Source organism: Haliotis cracherodii, unplaced genomic scaffold, assembly GCF_022045235.1.
Source record: "Haliotis cracherodii isolate W230 unplaced genomic scaffold, xgHalCrac1.p SCAF_18, whole genome shotgun sequence".
Lineage (NCBI taxonomy): Eukaryota > Metazoa > Mollusca > Gastropoda > Lepetellida > Haliotidae > Haliotis > Haliotis cracherodii.
In genome coordinates this window covers 18,060,777-18,081,942 of record NW_027266273.1, presented here as the reverse complement: position 1 = coordinate 18,081,942, position 21,166 = coordinate 18,060,777, and the positions used below count along the sequence as shown (strand labels likewise).

At 40.7% G+C, this 21,166-nt stretch overlaps 1 protein-coding gene across 1 annotated transcript; it reads right to left on the bottom strand.

The window, feature by feature from the left end:
- Positions 1-2,979: 2,979 nt before the first annotated feature.
- Positions 2,980-17,918, bottom strand: LOC139465337 (solute carrier family 49 member 4 homolog). Its single transcript, XM_071247041.1, has 11 exons — positions 17,516-17,918; positions 11,657-11,747; positions 10,406-10,569; positions 9,435-9,498; positions 8,848-8,939; positions 8,309-8,438; positions 7,641-7,749; positions 6,989-7,056; positions 3,991-4,109; positions 3,614-3,796; positions 2,980-3,252 (listed from the first exon to the last, which is right to left on the bottom strand). The coding sequence occupies exons 1-11, from the start codon at positions 17,916-17,918 to the stop codon at positions 3,083-3,085; spliced, it is 1,593 nt and encodes a 530-aa protein (XP_071103142.1). The 3' UTR covers positions 2,980-3,082.
- Positions 17,919-21,166: the final 3,248 nt, after the last annotated feature.

Genomic DNA, 21,166 nt, shown 5'->3' with positions numbered 1-21,166 from the left:
CCACGAGCACGGGTATGGTGCTGACAAACCTAGAAACATAATCGGGGCGAACCGGGATTCGAACCCACAATCATAGATTTCTGGTGTGCCTAAGAGACACAACTCTGCACAGCGAACAGCGGCGCCTTAGACGACTGGGCCACCCGTGCACCTGTGAGGCTTAGAACTTATCAACCAACCCTCGTATGTACATCATTAATGTTTGGACTAGACAATGAGACCAATATGAATATAATCATTCAACCGAATTTGTGTATATTCTATCCTTATATGAAACTCAAATGTAACATTTAAAAGAAAGAAATATGTGTTTTGTTTACCTCCGCAACTAGCAACATTTCAGCTATATAAAAGTCATGTAAATAATCCAGATCTGGACGAGACAGAGCAAATGACTAATCTTGATATTGTAAGCAACGTCCACAGGGGTACGTTGTCGGAGTTACTGAACATCCAAGGGAGATTATTGTAGGTCCAGAAACATTCGACTTGTTAACATTATGCTTCTTTGCCGAGATTTCTGAAGATATTTCTGGATTTTAAGGAGGATGTCTTGCACCATGAAAGGACACAGATTGGTTCAGGGCGATACAATCAACATTTAAGTTGTAATTTCGCAAAATGAAAAATGAACCTGTACAGAAACAACATTGAATTTGATTCAAATTTAATAAAATAATTAATGTTACAACTGTAATTGGTAAATACACAGTCATTGTCAATGCAAGAGAATAACCAGTCTACATTATCTTCAGAAACAAACTTATTTGACGTAAAGGGCACAACTGCTATGAAAATCATATAAATGGACCACTACAATGACACCAGCGAAAAGGGTAAGCATGTCCTGTCCTACCACTACTCACACACTTGGCATAAAAATGTTAGTGTACGTTGTCTGACGCCTCATAGCAGTACTCCTGCCATGCGACGGCGGCCTGTAACAAACTAGACAATCAAGTGATCGATGAAAGAGAACGTCTTTTGCATTTACTGTAAAGAATGAAGTCTCAAAGTCTTCAACAAACGTCTCAGAAACCACAATACCCCAAAAGCTGAGACTTTCTCAAGATATTTCGGAGACCAGTATGATAGGATAGATTTATGACTTTATATTTGTTCTAACGTACTTAAGAAGGGTTTCTACAGTGTCAATGGTGTTAACGAAATAGGGACTTCCGGGTGAATCAAACGATGTAATGAAAGAGCGGGGCAAACCAGCATTTCTCAGCTCTGGACACAAGTAAATGTTTTAGAATAACATTCTTTTTTAAGGTGTAAGCAGGCATAAGTAGCTGCCCCTCTCGAGCTGTGGTCCAAATATTGGAAACGTGTATGCAAGAGTTGCGTCACATTAATTCCGATCTTGTTACGTATCATCATTTCGGTTCTATCATCTCTCATTGCCCATCCTTTTACCTCAAGTAATGCTAATGATCTGCGGATCAGTCATTTTCCATCCTTTTACCTCAAGTAATGCTAATGATCTGCGGATCAGTCATTGCCAATCCTTTTACCTCAAGTAATGCTAATGATCTGCGGATCAGTCATTGCCAATCCTTTTACCTCAAGTAATGCTAATGATCTGCTGATCAGTCATTGCCCATCCTTTTACTTCAAATAATGCTAATGATCTGCTGATCAGTCATTGCCGACCCTTTTACCTCAAGTAATGCTAATGATCTGTTGATCAGCCATTGTCAATCCTTTTACCTCAAGTAATGCTAATGATCTGTTGATCAGTCATTGCCCATCCTTTCACTTCAAGTAATGCTAGTGATTTGCGGTTCAGTCATTGCCCATCCTTTTATTTCAAGTAATGCTAGTGATTTGCGGTTCAGTCATTGCCCATCATTTTACCTCAAGTAATGCTAATGATTTGCGGATCAGTCATTGCCAATCCATTTAACCTCAAGTAATGCTAATGATTTGCGGATCAGTCATTGCCAATCCTTTTTACCTCAAGTAATGCTAATGATCTGCTGATCAGTCATTGCCAATCCTTTTAACCTCAAGTAATGCTAATGATTTGCGGATCAGTCATTGTCCATCCTTTTTACCTCAAGTAATGCTAATGATCTGCTGATCAGTCATTGCCAATCCTTTTAACCTCAAGTAATGCTAATGATTTGCGGATCAGTCATTGCCAATCCTTTTTACCTCAAGTAATGCTAATGATCTGCGGATCAGTCATTGCTCATCCTTTCACCTCAAGTAATGCTAATGATCTGCGGATCAGTCATTGCCCATCCTTTTACTTCAAATGATTTGCGGACATATTGATGTATTAATCAAGCTATTGTTCGGTTATTACATGTGTACTAATTATATATTTTGTCGGAACCTATAAGCCATACATTTTCAATACTTTTCTCTAAGTTTGAGATTATTCTTTGGAACAGAGTATGGTGAACATGCCAAGAAATCATTTGAAGCAGTATATATATGTTTATAGAAAAAGGATTCAGGAATAGACAGTATGTACAATTCCGAGGAATATGAATTATTTCATGAAAAAACTTTGGAAATGAAATATATTTGCCACCTTGAGTCTTCCTCCCATACCAAGTTGACATGCTGAGACAATACTGACTTTGTTCAAAGGTACATTAACTTTAGGTAACATTAAGTATTACCCTGATCAACCCTTCAACATGATGTAACGTTATTGTTGAACGTAACTGTTAGCACCAAGAACAGGTTTCTCGAAGTGAGTCCCTGTTAGGATCAGAGCAGCACAATGCAAAAAGAGCAAACGCTTGGACTCAACCACCAACCCAAATAGGTGAATGTAGCCTCAGTCTTTATAGATATATTTTTGAAAATGGACAAAACATCAGTACACGGTTTATGTTGACAAACTTGTCGTTAGTATGCCTGCAATGAAGGTCTATTCATAACAGTGATTGAGAGTGTCAGAGCATTCCTTCATGGTTACAAGTTGGTAAATCTCCTTGAACACACGTACAGTAAAACCAGTACAAAAGATCCGCATCATGAAACCGCAAGCCACCGATTCACCAATCAGCTGCGAGTCAAATTAGTATTTCAATGCACTGTCAGCATGTGTGATATTTCCCTATTAATCAACTTTAATGTCGGGATTGATCGCAGCACCACCCTCACCAGGCTCTGGAACTATAATTTCTTGCGTGTCGATGTTAATCCTGGTGTACTTTTCTGTGAACAACAGAAGGAGGGGTACTGCAGCTGCTACAGAGCCAAGCATGCACCAGTTCATCCACACAACACCTGCAAGAGATACAGTAGTATAATTGATTATTTGCTATTTATTTTTCCACACCGGTGATTTTTCATAATTTGCGGAATTTTACGTATAGATACATAAAACAAAAAGCATCGAACCGTGTGTCTCCTATCATAATCGTTATTCAACGTTAAAATAATTTTCATTGAATTTAAATATATTATTGTTTGTACACTGAAAATGTTTTAGTGATACACGTTGCTCAATGGTGACGTCAAGGAATCCATAGTTGATCAAGGTTATGATCCTTGGTGTTTTAGAGCTTCACCACAGTGCTCATGCGTTTTATGAAAATGCTGAACTTCTCAGATTTGCGACATTTCAGATGAGGAAATGGTGGTATACCTATTCTTGGGATTTGTAGCACAGATAGAAAGATGACACCGGTCAGATTGTTGGCGATGGTAAGAACACCCGCGGTCACCCCCTCGGCGATAGGGTATGCTGCTTCACACCCAAGCTCGTAGAACAGCGGAACAGAACCATTGATGAAGATCCCCATCAAGATGCAGGACACGTACAGCGACACTGACGGGGTAAAATCAAAAGGTACGGATATGGATGTTAACCAAAACGTACACACACGCACACACACACGCACACACACGCACACACACGCACGCACGCACTCACACACACAGTGAATGGGCTGCCATATGGGCTATGGTGTAAGATAGCGAAATATGTATCTTTTTACATAAAGTATTCACATATGTACACACCCATACTGAAGGGGATGTAGGACAGGCGCAGCAGGACAAACCAGACAGTAGCGCATGTTGCTAAGACGAATAGGAACAAGAGTATCATCTTCATGTGACGTAGAAACAGATCAGCAATCCTTGAAATAGAGAACAGCATTAAACAATAGTTGAGTGGCTACGAATATGGCAGTAGGGTTGGTCCGATATACCTAAGGCGTTGTCAACAGCCAGTGTGTCAAGTATTAAGTAAAATGCTACTACTCAAAGTTTGCACACCGTGACGATCCGGGTTAGACTAGGTCTTCATCAACCAATGCTTGCCTTTACGGCATAGGCTACTGTGCTTGTCGTAAGAGACGACTAACGTGATTGGGTGGTCAGGCTCGCTGACTTGGTTGATGCATGTCATCGAATCCAAATTGCCGAGATCGATGCTCATAATGCCAATCATCTGGTCCAGACTCGATAATTTACAGACCAGCATCATATAGCTGGAATATTGCTCAGGTCGGCGTTAAACAACAAACAAACACCAAAGTTAGCAAAGGATGGCCAATTTAATAAGTAATACATCAAATTGTGTGCCTCTGGTGAAATGGCCAAAGACGAAGACATTTTTCCCCCTTCTCTATTCATCTCAGCAGGTACAGCATATATATACATGTCATGCCAATACAATTGTGGTACATGGTATTCAAGCAAGGTACATCTTTTCATACATATAAATTCTTGCCTGGGAAGTCAACGTACTGCATCAGTGTGTCTTACAAATTAGTTTTTAAACAAACAGTGGAAGGAAAACCAGAAACTCAAAAAGTTTGCATAGTTACAATTTGTAAATGACATTACCTTTGTAACATCGCAATAACTAATTATCTCATGCTGTATGTGTTCAAAATGTGGCAGTAATCGTTTCCTACATTGTCTGTATATTACTTGTTTTGTTATTAAAAGTACAATATTCAATGGGTTGTTGTGTTTGCCTTGAAATCCAAAAAAAACATTTTCCCTGTTTAAATCAATGGTTCCTACCACAACGGATTTTATCCAAATGTACAGTCTCTCCCAAATCTTTCTTACAAAGACGAAGACATGTTTAATGAACCAAAGTCGGTTGCCATTAGAAACACAATACCAAGAAACAACATCACCCGTCAAAAGGAGAGTATACAACTCTTAGTAGCGAATATGTGATCCACGTGATGCGATCACAGTTTGGCACCGTTGTCTCATGCTCTCGAAAGGTGTCTGAATGGTTGCCATGGGAAGATAGTGTAGTTCCACTCTTGAGAGCCATGCTGAGCCTGTAGAGGACATGTGACGTAAAATTTTAGCCCACTCTTGTGGAGGACAGGGCGTCGTGAGAGAGAGATCTGCAGTGAGTTCCACATGTGTTCCATGGATTTGAGGTCTGGAGACTACACTGGCAACTTCATACGGATAATGGTATCCTGCTCTGAGTAGGCATCAAAGACTCTGGCACGATGAGTTCGTGCGTTATCGTCCATAAGGATGAAGTCCGATTGCACCAGCATACGGTCTTACATACACATCCAGAATGTCACCCCTGTAGCTCACACCTGTCACCCTGCCCTGCTACGGGACATGTTGATCGGTTCTTCCAGCCCTTCTGATCCCATCCCAAATGATGATTGAGTCACTCTGAATAGCGGTCAATTCGGCTATTTTGAAAATTTGAAATCTTTCTCCTTGTCTACGTACGAGGATCAGTGAAGTCAAGAAAGTATCTCAATTCATCAGTGAAAAGTACAGGAGCTCAGGACTGGTCTGTCCAAATGGTGTAATCTTCACCTCAGTCCAGACGTGCCTGCCTGTGATGTTGGGTCAGTGGGATGCGAATGCATGATTTCAGTGATCGGAGACCAGCCTCAAGGAAACGATGACGCACTGAGTTGAAACGTTAACACTACCGGCTTTCGGCAGGTCATTACTGAGTGTGATGGCAGGTGTCATCACGCTGTTTGGTGAAATGGTGTTGACCACCTGCTTGTCGCTGGTTATCGATTCTATGCTGTGCTATAAAATACTTTCGCTGACACCAAAGACTTTTGCAACGTGACGTTGTGTTGACCCAGTTTCAAGTATACTATGCTTCTGCCTACTTTTTCGGTCGTAAAACGAGGTCTTAGATGCTGAGGGGCATAAGAACATTCAGTTGTTGCAATCCTCAGTCACAAACGTTATTGTGCTCTCTGATAATGATGTGCAACAATTCTGTCACGATACATCCAAACACGGGGTTTCAAGCACCTAGTGCACACCATGCCCGTGACCGCATGCGTCTTTCCGTTTACGTTGTAATTAAGGTCCTATATGATTACCCAATAACTGTGTACTAGGATATTTCACTCTTTATTTGTTAGGGCGGTCGGGTAGCCTAGTGGTTAAAGCTTCCGCTCGTCACGCCGAAGACCCGGGTTCGATTCCCGACATGGGTACAATGTGTGAAGCCCATTTCTGGTGTCTCCCGCCGTAATATTGCTAAAAGCGGCGTAAAACCATACTCACTCACTCACTCACTCACTTTATTTGTTGGATGATCTAGAAATAAAGGAGACCAGTGATACAGCCTCATCTGTTTCATATTTTAGATCTATGCATCAAGATTCAGAGTGACAAAACACTCTCCACAAGACTGTATGGCAAAAGTATCATGGTAGACATGTTGAGGACATTTCCAAATTGACGCATCGGTGACAAAAATGATGTCCGATGCAATACCCTATTTTGACTTGTACCATAATTTTTCATGTTGTTTCAGGTGGACAATTGACTCCCCTTTGCGTGTGTTTGTGACGGGTTCAACCGATGGGGCAGAATACGCTCAACTCTTTGCAAACACTTGGTATCATTACTATTTGACAGTGATTCATGCACAATTGACTCTATTTTATGCATATATTTCTGGTAGATATGGAAAGGGTTTTGTCGCTTTATTTATATCATCAAATGTTGAATGCTCGATTTTTGTCCTTCCTGACATGCATGTACATACCTGGACATTACCAGCGCAGCTACACAACCGCCGATCGTGGCATAAAAGCCAATCCAACCGGCATGGTACTGAAAGGCAATTGTAGAATGATTTAACAAGCGCTTCCAAAAGAGCTGATTTCGCACTCAAGTATTCCTTAAGGAATGAGGTCTGTTTGCGTTCACAACATTCTTAAGAATAATAATGATGGAGGGAATATGAAATGATCAATCCGTGCTTTTGTATTTTCAGAATATTTCCTATTGTATAAACTGTGGCACCCTTGCTGTAAACCGAGAAGGAAAATCTAACCAAATCAAAATGTGGACAAATAAACATAACATAAATCTTCTTCAACACACTGCCACTATGCATACACTTCTGAAGCTGATGCAGTGGAGAAAAGAACCGAGTGTGTTTTGCTGGTGTAATAGAGAATTAACCAGTCTCGAACTATTCGTTAATACCGATCCCTGTTGTACACCAGCCTTAAAAATTCAGTTTCTGACAATGTGCCATTACAAACCACAGACTGTTTGCCAGCCACTCCAGTAATTCATCTTTCATACAACATTTCAACATTCCAATGTATGTATAAGTCCACTATGCAATACTCTATATCAGGCACTTTTGAAATATACCATAATAACATACAGTAGAACTCTTTTATTACCTGTGTTATACCGACACCGTTCAGGATGACATCCAGTACAGCCGCAAACACCAAGTAAACTCCCGTTGGTATACTGTAGGCCACCATTATCACCAAAAAGCGTTTATGCCTGCACAAGTTAAACTATCATACAAATATCTGAATGATACAGTCTAGCAGTCATCGATCTGAGGTCACTGTAGATCATAATTCGTTCATCGACGGGGGAGGGGAGAGGGGGTCTTATATACTCCCAAGCCTCACCCAGGTGTTGCCAAGCTTTCATACCGACAAATGATGATAAAAATGTCATTACTGATTGATAACATATATCCAGTTATGAGCAACATACTTAAGTTTACAGAGAAGGGATATGCTACTTAACATGTCTGCTAGAACTATTCCATACAGGTTGTTATTAAGCTTTCCAAAACGCCCATCAGACTTGATGATCATAAAAACCAACCAATACAATAAATGACACAGGGGTTTTCTATATGTCACTACTGGGGACTACATATTTACAGCACACTTCTGCATTTCCGATGGACTACAAATTAAATTAATATTAATTTATGCAAACCACTTCATCATATCTATTTCATGAAAAATGTATCATAAGGAAAGACTCAACATTCACCTAAAAAACTGTAGCCATTTCATAGGGGTTAGTCAGCTCACAATCTTACGTGAATAACCCTTTGAGGCCCTGTAGGTAGCTTGTCCTCTCCATGGACGCTGTGAGACTTGGGGGAGAGGGGGGCTTGGCGGGGAAGTAAACCACCACCAGGAGCAGCAGCAGCACACAAGCCGCACATTCTGTATAGAGCACAGTTAACAGTATCAACTTAGTAGTAATATCACCAAGATACCATTGCGTGAGAAGTATAAAAATGATCGACGAAGACAACTACACTTGTTTTAGAAGTAATTGACATGAAAGTAATACCATTATTCCAAAGAGCAGAAGATGCCACATTAAAGCAATATCTAGGCAACATTTGGAAGGGACACCCAGAATGGGTGTCACAAATTGAAGCCATGCGGTAGTCGATCTGACGAGGGAACACGTATACCACTGGACTGTGCCAAAGAACCAAAGAGGAAAGGTGCATGTATTACATGAAAGAACAGACATGAATACAGATTACGATTAAAATGGTACATCATCTTTATGGATTTTATAAATGGTTTGATTCAATGTAGTGAGAGGGAGAACGTTCATCACCTGCATACATGAGTCTCATGATGCCGTTTCTCACCTCGGACAGGTTAGTGGCTGGTGTTGGACTGGACGTGGAGTACCCCTGACTTGACGTACTGCAAACAAGGACACGACCAATGCAGAAAGTGTAATAATGATATGGGTCGGTGATGTGGGAATACAGAAGGAAGGAGAAAACGTTAATGAAAAGAGGAAAAGAAATTGAAGTGGAAGGGAGAACAGATAAAGGTGAGGGGGTGTGAGAAAAGAGATAGAGTTGGGAGACTTGGGAATAGAGTGAGTGAGTATGGTTTTACGCCGCTTTTAGCAATATTCCAGCAATATCACGGCAGGGGTCACCAGAAATGGGCTTCACACATTGTACCCATGTCGAGAATCGAACCCGGGTCTTCGGCGTGACGAGCGAACGCTTTAACCACTAGGCTACCCGACTGCCCCTTTGGGAATAGAGGTTTGTCGTGAGGGAAAGTAACTGAGGGATGAAGTAACAGAGCTGAAGGGGAACTAGAGGTGCGGGTTTTAAACACAGCATGTATCAAATTTACATAACATATGAAGGTTTTTCGTGTTGACACTGCGGCACTTCTTACTTTAAAGGTAGTATGGCAGTTAGGTTCAAGGATGGTTCGTCTGGCTGCGGCACCAAGAGGGGTCCTGTAGATATAAGGATTGAGTGAGATGAGTTTAACGAAGCTGTGAACTGGTTTAATTGAATAACAGCCACAAAACCCTTTCCATACTCATAGGAAATCTGTGCAAAAGGGCATTAGTCCATTGTACAATGCGGACTATATCATTAACATAATAACATCAAAGAGTAACGGTGCCAAAAAGGTGATTATATCCTGCCAAGCTGGTTGCACCCATTATAAACACTTGAAAGTCAATTGTATATCTGAACAAACAAGTGAAAATAGGGAATTGCATCAGACCTAATTGTTGTCACTTTTGTGAAAAATCAGGGTCAGACTAACCTAAACCAACAACGAATGTTTGATCAATCGTGGGGGCATGCCCTCTTATTGATCAGAACATTGGAAACGTTCATATTTTGACTACACACCCTTGTCGTCTTTCTTGGTTGTTTACGCCCTTAGGATACACTGCCAACATCTTCTGTTGATTGTCATGTTACACCTAACCTTTGTGTGTTCTTATCAATCAATTACCATCACACTATAGCACTTTGTATTTCTGCAGTCGTCTCATATTTTCGAATGGCTCATACTTTTTTGGGAGAGGATATTATAGGCCGATAATTACATTATCATTAAGTACTCGAGGTACGTTCAATGAACCAGTCCTGTATGTTATCTAGATGTGTAATCATGCCAATGCCCTAACAAAGAGTTAATCAGTTCACTGTAATCCCTATATCTGATAATACTATATCTAATCTGGTAAGGTTGTTAACATGTATATGTGTCCTGATTAGTTCTTCTTAATTTTGGAAAATATCTCAAACAATTTTTCATTCATCGGAATATGAACTAATCAGATCTTCTGTTACGGATTCAAAGGGAAGTTTTAATCAATTGCGGATTTCAGACGGTCTATTCACCAATGATGAAGCCGACAGATACGCCGAGGTAGCTGAACACAGTTGACACGGCTGTAGCAGTGGCCCTCTGTTTGGGGGGAAACCACGTGGCAGAGAGGAGGGCGGGGCCGGCGAAAGGTACAGTGCCAGCCACACCATTCACTATAGCTGCCGTGTTCATCAACCTGAGAGCAGAAGAACTGTGCCTTCATCTCAAGATAAACATCACAGAAGTTAGGAAATACAATCATGAATCTGTTTTTAATTAATTATTGTTTTGCTTTGGATGCTGCCTTATAAGGACAAGCAACATTTAAAAGGTGAAGGACGCTTATTAGGACGTCTCCAAACTCGATTCCTTCCGTCAAGGAAGTCAAGAGTAAACTTTGATTCGTCAGAAAACATGACATGACGTTCCTTACACCACTGATGCCTATGTTTCCAATGGCGTACAGTAAGATGTGGGATAACACGTGGACGTCGTGCACACAAATGCCACTGACGATGTGCTGACGATTTTGCACCGTCTAGGCATGTACTCTTACATCAGTTGCCTGTTGCAACCAGTCCCTTCTCTGAGTGGCAGTTTGCAACCGATTTCTTAATGCCATCGTTCTGTCCTAGGCTGGAGTTGTTGCCCTTGCATCCAGCACAATTATGTGGGTATCGGCCCACAATCTGCTGATGACAGATTGAGAAACTTGCAGAGATTGGGCAACGATATTCTGTGTGCACCCCCACAACATGTCTGTTGCTTCCTCAATGATTAAAGGTGTTTTGTAAAGTGTCTTTGAGCATTTGGTTCCAAGAAAACAATACGAGTCTGAGTGACAATGGCAATTCTTGCACCCCACCCCTTGTACGTGCTGTCAAAGGTTACGTGCCGAATGACTCTCACAATGTTGTATTTGGAGCTTGATTTCTTCGGAAATGTTATTGCCACTTAAATTACCTACTTTCATTGCCAGACATTGGTGTATTTTCCTGTAGTTTCACCTCAAAACAAAATATCCCCTACTATTTTTGCATAGTATATAATGAACATTGTGGCGTCACCAATTATATAAAAAATAATACCACATATAATAATCTCTGCAGTGGCACATATGGTATTCATTTGGGCGTCTCAAAATTGCAGCCTGTGGTGTCTTATATAATATACTCTGGGCGTCATATGTAACATACGCTGGAGAATCACTTATAATTACCACTGGATTATCATATCATAATATGGTACACACTGAAATCAATATACACTTGAGCGTTACTGACCATGTAGCTGGTACTGGGTCACTCGTGATGCACCTAATGGCCGTCAAAAACACCAGCAGCACAGCGCAACACAGCATTGATATCCGAAGACCTAGGGTGAGAGAGTGGAAAACACACTTATAAAAGCTCATTCAGTTAAACATTCGTAGCTAATCATTGTTAGGTGAGGTGAGGTGAGGTGAGGTGAGGTGAGGTGAGGTGAGGATAAAAATCAGCATATTATGCTTTTACCTGAATTTTGTGAATATTCATAATGAAATATAGAACTGTAAACATGAGCATGTACGGTATCTGTTTTGAAAGATACATCAAGTACAGATACGGCCATTGAAAACATGAACACAATGTACACAACATTCCCCCAGTTGTTCAGCATGCCTATATTGGCATCCGTACACCCGAACACAGCCTTAGCTGACTGAGCAATAGGTCCGAAAGTGTTCCAAACACCTGTCTGAACAAGGGCAGCAGAACATACCAGCGGCGTTTGTAGGACTTAATGTTCCTCGTGGAATCCAACAGGGAAGATTCTTCCTCTAATACCTCCTAGGATGCATTGGAGACTGTGTATGCCCGAGGTATCTCGTTTCCTTTATGCAAGATGGATGACGGAGGTAGATTGTCATCAACATGCCCCCCATCCACCCTATCGTTATACAGAACTGGTTGTGTTTTACTAACATATTCCATCTTGTCATGAAGCTTTAATCTTTGTCTGTTGTTGGAGTGGTTCATATACGTTTCATACATAAGGTATCTGTAATCGTTATCACCATCCAAGGTTACTGACGTAAGAGATGTCACCAACTGGTTACGGATAAATGAACTTCACACAGCAGTGTTACACTCGCCTTCACAGCCAGTTCGTTAATGAGCACTCTCCATCCCTCCACTCGCCGGTGCCTTGTAACATTGCCTGGGCTACCCTGAGGGAGTGACACGATAACAGGATGTTTGCACCAAGTTCATCATTATAATAATTTATTTGCAATTTAGATTTGTATGACGTTATAGGATTTTTATGGTCTTGTTTATATTATGACACTTGGGTGTCATGGCCGCAATCGTCACGTCTATAATGTGTTTGCAAAGTTTACAATGCTTGTTCGTTTATTGTTAACGCTGCATTCAACAATATTCAAGCTGCATGAACGCGGCCTGAAAGTAGTCGAATCTGGACCAGACAATCCATTCATCGATATTGGGAGCAACGATCGTCTCAGTCGGGTAATCAGCAAAGTCACTGAGCATGACCACCTGATCTGTTTGGTCGCCTCTTACTATCAGCGCAGTGATAGATTGCATTTCAATAAGATGGATTTGTACACATTAAGAAACACCTGAAAGAATCGTACCCAAGGCCCGCATTTTGGCCAGAGGTGTTGAGGAGATGGAAAACAAGACACTTGCAAAAAGGAAAAAGGTTCACTAACATGTTCAGCCAATATATTACGAGTGACACAACTCCAAACCAACGAGGGTGCTACGGGTAGAGCAGGTCATGCCACACTCACTGGTACTCGATATTGTTTTGTGTGGGGCTAGGCTTACAAGTAGAGCTGGCACTTTTACCTTTTCGCGAACACCTTATGTCATAATATGCTCATCTTTTGCGCCTTATGGAATCTATTTCGGCAGATAGTTGAGACTGGTTTTCTATAATAGATAGTAGTAGTAATTAGGTGTATAAATGGGTAAGATGCATAAAACGTTGATTGGCAACAGTCAGAAACTTTTAAATGTAAGATTACAGTTTAACAGATTAACAGTTTAAGTTATCATAGAATAGGATTAAACGGGTGACCGAGTTGTCTTAAGCGCTGCAATTCGCTGTGCAGAGTTGAATGCCTTGGGCACACCAGAAATCTATGCTTGTTGGTTCGATTCCCGGTTCGCCCCGATTATTTTTCTAGGTTTGTCAGCACCATACCCGTGCTTGCGGCTTACACAAAAGCCTTGTACGTCTGAAACCTGCAACACTGCGGGCTTTCCTCTTACATGAAGCCGACATGTCATTATATAAATGAAAATACTGTTCAAAGCAGCGATAAACCCAACACAGTCACTCACTCACCATTGTAGTATAGTGTAATCAAAATTGTTTCAAAACTCTTTGGACTGGACAGATTATGCTCAATTCAGAAGTCAGGTTCATTCTTGAGTTTCCATGTTTACGTTGTTTCTTGTGTTTAAATTGGAATGAATGAGGACACTGATGTTTTTTAATCATCAGACAGTAAGATTACAGCCGCCTGTACATAGTTGAGTCAAACCAGTGTTTGGGAGTATGAGCAGTGATCCACATCCATCACTCCTGTTTCCGAACGCGTCTGTAAATTATGTAACGGCCAAACCGTTGAAGATGAAGTTCACCGTTTGGTAACGCGTGACTGTTATAGAGATCTAAGACTTAATTTTTGGCAGAAAGTCTTTGTACGTGTGTGATGCGGGAAAGGATGTGGATGCAAGTGAGGACGTGGTTGATAAATAATGCAGATAAGGGAGTTAGTATTGATGCGTGAATGGGTACAGGTGAGGGTATGTATGAGAAATTGGGTGTGCGTGAGGGTAATGTGTGACGGTGTGGTTGAGGGTTCGGATGTGATTGAACGGGTGTGTTTGTCATTGAATGAGCGGGTGTGTTTGAGTGGTTTGAGTAAGCTGCTTTGAGTGAAGGATTGGATGTGGAAACTGATGTGGTTGTGTGTATATAGGATGCTTGTATGGGGGATAATATTATAAATGTTATTTTCATAATTACTATTAAATGTGGTGTGTACATACATAAAATATTGTTTTTATGAGTCTTTTACATTCTTGCCTTGTCATTTTATATGTACAACGGGCGACACTAATAAAATATTCCTATTCTTCTTCTGTGATGAAACAGTATCACATACTAATCATATTCAATTACTGAAAAAGAAGAAACAGAATAGGAACAAGAAATCAGCGTTATCGTTGTGTAATAACATAATTCAAGGCACCACTTTTCAAACTCAGTCTTGACAAGTATCTCTTGGATAAGCTTGCTAAGTTTCATTCATGTAACTTCGATAGTTACTGAGAAAACCTGACCCCACTGCAAACACTATGCGCGAAGTAAAATAACATGGATCAAGGGCCGTTACTCTGTAAAATGAATTTAAGACACCAATTTTCGTCAATGGCGATCGTGACCAGTAACATCAGTGTGTAAACTTCCATTGCTCTACCTTAAATAGTTTTTTGAGAAAATTTGTCCCCATTGAGAATCGGACGGACGGACGGACGTTCCTATATCCGAGGCCCCACTTCGTGGCGGGGTAGAATAAACCAGTTCTGTCCTTGCCAGCTTTCGTCCTGCCCGACATTCAACCTTTCTAGTTGTTCTACTGACAAGGCCTCTTATGACATAAGGGGTACGGGTGCCCCAGTCGTCTAAGGCGCCGCGATTCGCTCCCACATTAAGCTGACATGCCGCGATATAACTGGAATACTGTTAAAAGTGGCGTTAAACCCAACTCACTCACTCACTCTAATAACATAACCATTACATGTTAGCACAACCACATTAACTGTTTGATCACAGTACTTGGTATAAGTAGCATATGTAATAATGCCACAAATACGACCAGTATTTTAACTAAGAGTGGTGATATCCTTTATCGCAACTGCTCAAAGTTCAAGGCCACGAGTCATAGCTCAATGTAGTCATGTCGCGAAGAGACTCCTTGACGTCGGTTAAGAGAACTTGGCACTTGCTTGGACAATTTGTGCATTAACATTTCCTGACAATTCTATTTTCTGTTTAGTTCTTTCGCTATTGGTGACACACGCTGAATGTATACAAATGGCTGTACATGGGGGATGTTCCAATTTGAATGCGGGTTCTACACCACATACCATTTCAACATGTTAGGAATATGTATGGGTTCAGTTTGGTTGAACTAATATTTTAAATAAAAATTCTTTACTCTTTACCGTTCGCCAAAAAAGTTGGAACTATTTTCGATCTCGTTTGTGAACCCTGATGGAAGTGGATTGATCTTGTAACGTTTTTAGTACTCTCTTTTAGTACGCCATTGTCCATATGCCACATATGTTGTTACTATTCTGTGGTGTTTATCAACAGAAGAATATTGTGTCTTTCAGTGGAATACTCCAGAAGAAGAACTAGCAAAAAAACTATTCGTCGTTTTTATCATATTAAAAGCAATACCTGGTATCGTCACTTTTCGAAGTGATTCATAAACACACGATCATGATATAGTCGGAATTACAATCGACTCTGCTTTTGGCAGAGATTTCTTATGAATATGGAAAGGGTTTTGTCGCTTTTATTTATCTGTAAATGGTACCACAAAGTTAAATTGAAATACTCAATGTCATCATTACCATGATTTGTTTCCTTTCTTTCAAAAAGAAATACACAACGACGAACATGCTCAATTTTCTTATCGTCCTTATCATTTCAGTATCCAAGTATTGTTTGATCATTCAGAATGTGTACAGACGGAAACAATAATCAACAACATCAACACATTCTACCATTAACAAGGCTTCCTTCCCTTCCACAAAGCCCAGAAACTATAATATTTTACTCGCAAAAAAATTCTAAAATTAAGTCTCTGTTACAGCCTTGACACAAATGGTTTCATTTCAAACATTTGTGAAACCTTGTTAATAGAAAACGTCAACGCCAGAGCATAGCCAGGCGAAATAGGAGTGAGAAATATGCAATGTATGAAAGTATCACTGAAAATCAGTGATGACACCAGGTGTTCGCGACAAGGGTAGATATGTTCTTCCCTTCCGGTAGCACCCAATAAAACATTTATTGCACGTTTTTGTTTCTATATTTTGTTTTGGTCCCACATAAGCCATAACTGAAGTACAAAACAAAAACACTTCGCGTACACATGGTAATAAATTCACGACAACCCTTCAAAGTCTTACATAAAACAATTTGTTGCCAGGCCCAATCAATTACCAAGGTTTAGGGTTAGTATTAGGGTTAGATATACGATCGCATCCAAAAGTTGAAGAGATATGACAATTGACATTAGGAGAAAAGGTACAGTTAATCGACGTGAGGAATGTGAGGAAATACCAAACTCCACCAACCTGTTCGTAAAATGTACTTGTCCGATTATATTCAGGGAGTCATCAGTATTAAAATTAAGGTAAATATTGTAAAAGTTTGTACATTTGATTAACACACTCAAAGAGGCTGTACATAATGTTGATATATCATATAAGAAATAAACGACGCGTGGTCGTTGTATATCGTACAATAAAACGTTATATTGTACGAGTCATTTATTTCTTGAATAGCAATTGCTGCAAGCAATATAGGGTGTAGGATGTTCTCTCTTCAGTGTAAGGCGATTTTGAGGTGAGGTGAAATGGTTTTTTTAAGTCACGTTCAAGATTATGCACTGGGGCACAGCGATTCGCTGTGCAGTTGCGTCCCTTAGAACGCCAGAAACCTATGATTGTGGGTTCGAATCCCGGTTCGCCCCGATTTCTAGGTTTATCAGCACCATACCCGTGCTCGTGGGTTTCACCGAAGTGGTAAACGTCTAAGACCTGCATCACTTCGGGCTTTCCTCCCACATTAAGCTGACACGCCGTGATATGACTAGAATACTGTTAAAAGCGGCGTTAAACCCAACTCACTCACTCACCAATTGTGTGGATCGATTCTCATGATATCATTTACCGGATTGTCTGGTCCAGACTCGATTATTTACAGACCGCCGTCATATAGCTGGAATATTGCTGAGTGCGGCGTTAAACAACAGATCAACCAACCATTTTGTGATTATTCATAATGACTGTTAACATGAGCATGAACGATCAAGTAAAGATCCCTACCTTTGATATCCATCAACCAGGCCATTGGAAACATGAACACAACGTACACAATATTCCCCCAGTTGTTCAGCATGCCTATATTGGCATCCGTCCACCCGAACACAGCCTTAGCTGACTGAGCAATAGGTCCGAAAGTGTTCCAAACACCTGCCTGAACAAGGGCAGCAAACGAGAATACCACCAGAACATACCACCGGCGTTTGTAGGACTTAATGCTCCTCGTGGACTCCAACAGGGAAGACTCTTCCTTTAATACCTTCGAGGATGCATTGGAGACTGTGTGTGCCCGAGGTATCTCGTTTCCTTTATGCAAGATGGATGACGGAGGTAGATGGTAATCAACATGCTCCCCATCCATCCTATCGTTATACAGAACTGGTTGTGTTTTACTAACGTTTTCCATCTTGTCATGAAGTTTTAATCTTTGTCTGTTGTTGGAGTGGTTCATATACGTTTCATATATAAGGTATCTCTAATCGTTATCACCATCCAAGGTTACTGACGTTAGAGAGGTCACGAACTGCCTCGAAGATAAATCAACTACACACAGCGGTGTTACATTTGCCTTCACAGCCAGTTAGTTAATAAGCAGCCTCCATCCCTCCCTCCTCTCGTTGATGCCTTGTAACTTTACATCAGCTACCCTGAGGGAGTGACGTGATAACAGGATGGTTGATCCAAGTTCATCTTATAATGATTTATCTGCAATTTAGATTTGTATGACGTTATATGATTGTTATGGTCTTGTTTACATTATGACACTGGGGTGTCATGGCCGCAATCGTCACGTCTATAATGTGTTTGCAAAGTTTATAATGCTCGTTCGTTTATTATTAACGCTGCATTCAACAATATTCAAGCTGCATGAACGCGGCCTGAAAATAGTCGAATCTGGACCAGACAATCCATTCATCGATATTGGGAGCAACGATCCTCTCAGTCGGGTAATCAGCAAAGTCACCTGATCTGTTTGGTCGCCTTTACATGAGCTACCCTGAGGGAGTGACGTGATAACATGATGTTTGATCCAAGTTCATCTTCTAATGATTTTTCTGCAATTTAGATTTGTAAGGCGTTATATGATTTTATATCGTTATATCTTTCATGGTCTAGTTTATATTATGACACTGTGGTGTTGGTGTCATGGCCACAATCGCCATGTCTATAATGTGTTTGAGAAGTTTACAATGCTTGTTCATCTATTGTTAACGCTGTATTCAACAATTTTCAAGCTGCATGAAGGCGGCCTGAAAATAATCGAATCTGGACAAGACAATCCATTCATCGATATTGGGAGCAACGATCCTCTCAGTCGGGTAATCAGCAAAGTCACCCGATCTGTTTGGTCGCCTCATACGATCAACACAGTGATAGACGAAGATGCATTTCAATAAAATGGATTTGTACACGTGAAGAAACCCCTGAAAGAATCGTACCCAAGGCCCGCATTTCGGCCAGAGGTGTTGAGAAGATGGAAACAAGACATTTGCCAAAAGATTCACTAACATGTTCAACCGAAACATTACGAGTGACATAGCTCAAAACCAACGATACTACATTCTATGAATATAAAATATCCGTTTTACACTTTTCTGAGTTGTCAAAATGATGTGCCCCAAAACAGTAAGCTTTCAGAAATAGTGTTGTGGAGACTACAGGCAATTTTATCATGTCTCGTCCCTCATCCTACGCACTGCATAGGTTTGTCCTGAACTATTATATCAACATCACGGGGACACTTGCGTCCAAGTGCTCTGAGGTTTTAATAGTTCAGTGCAATTTTTTTGTTTGTTCAGCGTTTGTGTTTATTGTTTAACGCCCTTCTCAGTAATATTCCAGTTATATGACGGCAATAAGTATATAATCGAGTCAATTCAGTGATTGACATATTTAATAACCCTCTATCCATCGAGATTTGGGTGGCAAGAGGGTGCTACGGGTAGAGCAGGCCATGCCACACTCACTGGTACTCGATATTGTTTTGTGTGGGGCTAGGCTTACCAGTAGAGCTGGACACTTTTACCTTTTCGCGAACACCTTATGTCATAATATGCTCAACGCTATTACATCTTTTGCGTCTTATGGAATCTGTTTCGGCAGATAGTTGAGACTGGTTTTCTATGGCGTTCACGTTTTGAATTTACTATATATTAAATCTGAATAGGTTTGCAGTAATGATGCAATCAATGTATTACCATTAATAGATAGTAGTAGTAATTAGGTGTATAAATGGGTAAGATGCATAAAACGTAGAAACTGTTAAATGTAAGATATAACAGTATACAGTTTAAGTTATTATAGAATAGGGGGACACGGGTGACCCAGTTGTGTTGGGGGCTGCAATTCGCTGTGCAGAATTGAATGCCTTGGGCACACCAGAAATCTATGCTTGTTGGTTCGATTCCCGGTTCGCCTCGATTATTTTTCTAGGTTTGTCAGCGCCATACCCGTACTCGAGGGTTACACCAAAGTCTTGAACGTCAACAACTGCAACACCGCGGACTTCCCTCTCACATGTCGTGATATAAATGAAATACTGTTCAAAGCGGCGATAACCCCAACACAGTCACTCACTCACCATTGTAGTATAGTGAAATCAAAACTGTTTCAGAGAGATTTTACTCTGAAAGCAGAGGAACTGTGATTTAAGGTAAGGCAGATGCTATGGAATGAGCAGCATCAAGAAACTCCTTGAACTGGACAGATTATGCTCATTACAGAAGACAGCTTTGTGGAGTTGGCAGTTCAAATTGGAAGCATGTGCTGACGTTTACATTTTGTATATGGACCAAAGGTTTAAATAGTGATTAACAAACGCATGGTTGTGAAACGGGAGCTAGGAATAGGTCACATGACAATGGTTTTCATTCTTTCGTTTCCATGTTTACGTTGTTTCTTGTGTGTAAATATGGATGAATGAGAACACCGATGTTTTTTTTTTACTAATCAGGCAGTAAGATTACAGCTGCCTGTACATAGTTGAGTCTGGCCAGTAGTTGAGTCTGGCCAGTGGTTGGGAGCATGAGCATTGATCCACATGGCTCACATGTGATGAAACAGTATCTCATACTAACTAGATTCAATATTTTATTTAAGAATTGACTTTTTGTGAGTTCACTGGAGTATGAACCTTCATAGAGTGGGGGCCAACTGTGTGAACGTCGGAGCTTGCAGTAATATCACGGCAGGGAACAGTAGAATTGAGCTGATGGAAGCGGTCCTACAATATTCGAGTATCTGTTATTCAAGCCAGCTGTCATTGAAAGTCTAATGTGGTATTCCAACTATATGACGGCGTTCTGTAAATGATCCAGACAATCCAGTGATCGATATCATGAGCATCGATCCGCGCAATTGAGATCGGTGACATGCATCAAGCAAGTCAGTGAGCCTGACCACCCGATCCCGTTAGTCACCTTTTACGACAAGCATAGTCGCCTTTTACGGAGGGCATGGGTTGCTGAAGACATATTCTATCCCGGCTCTTCACGGGTTCTACCATATTTGAAACATGACTCAACACATGATCAATTGTCTGTTTTGACAGGATTAGGAGTTTGTTTTCCACGAATGTTCGGTATACAATACTAGAATTTCTTAAAATTCTTTAATATTCTTTTATGTTGGTTAGTGTTACGTTTTACAGTTTCG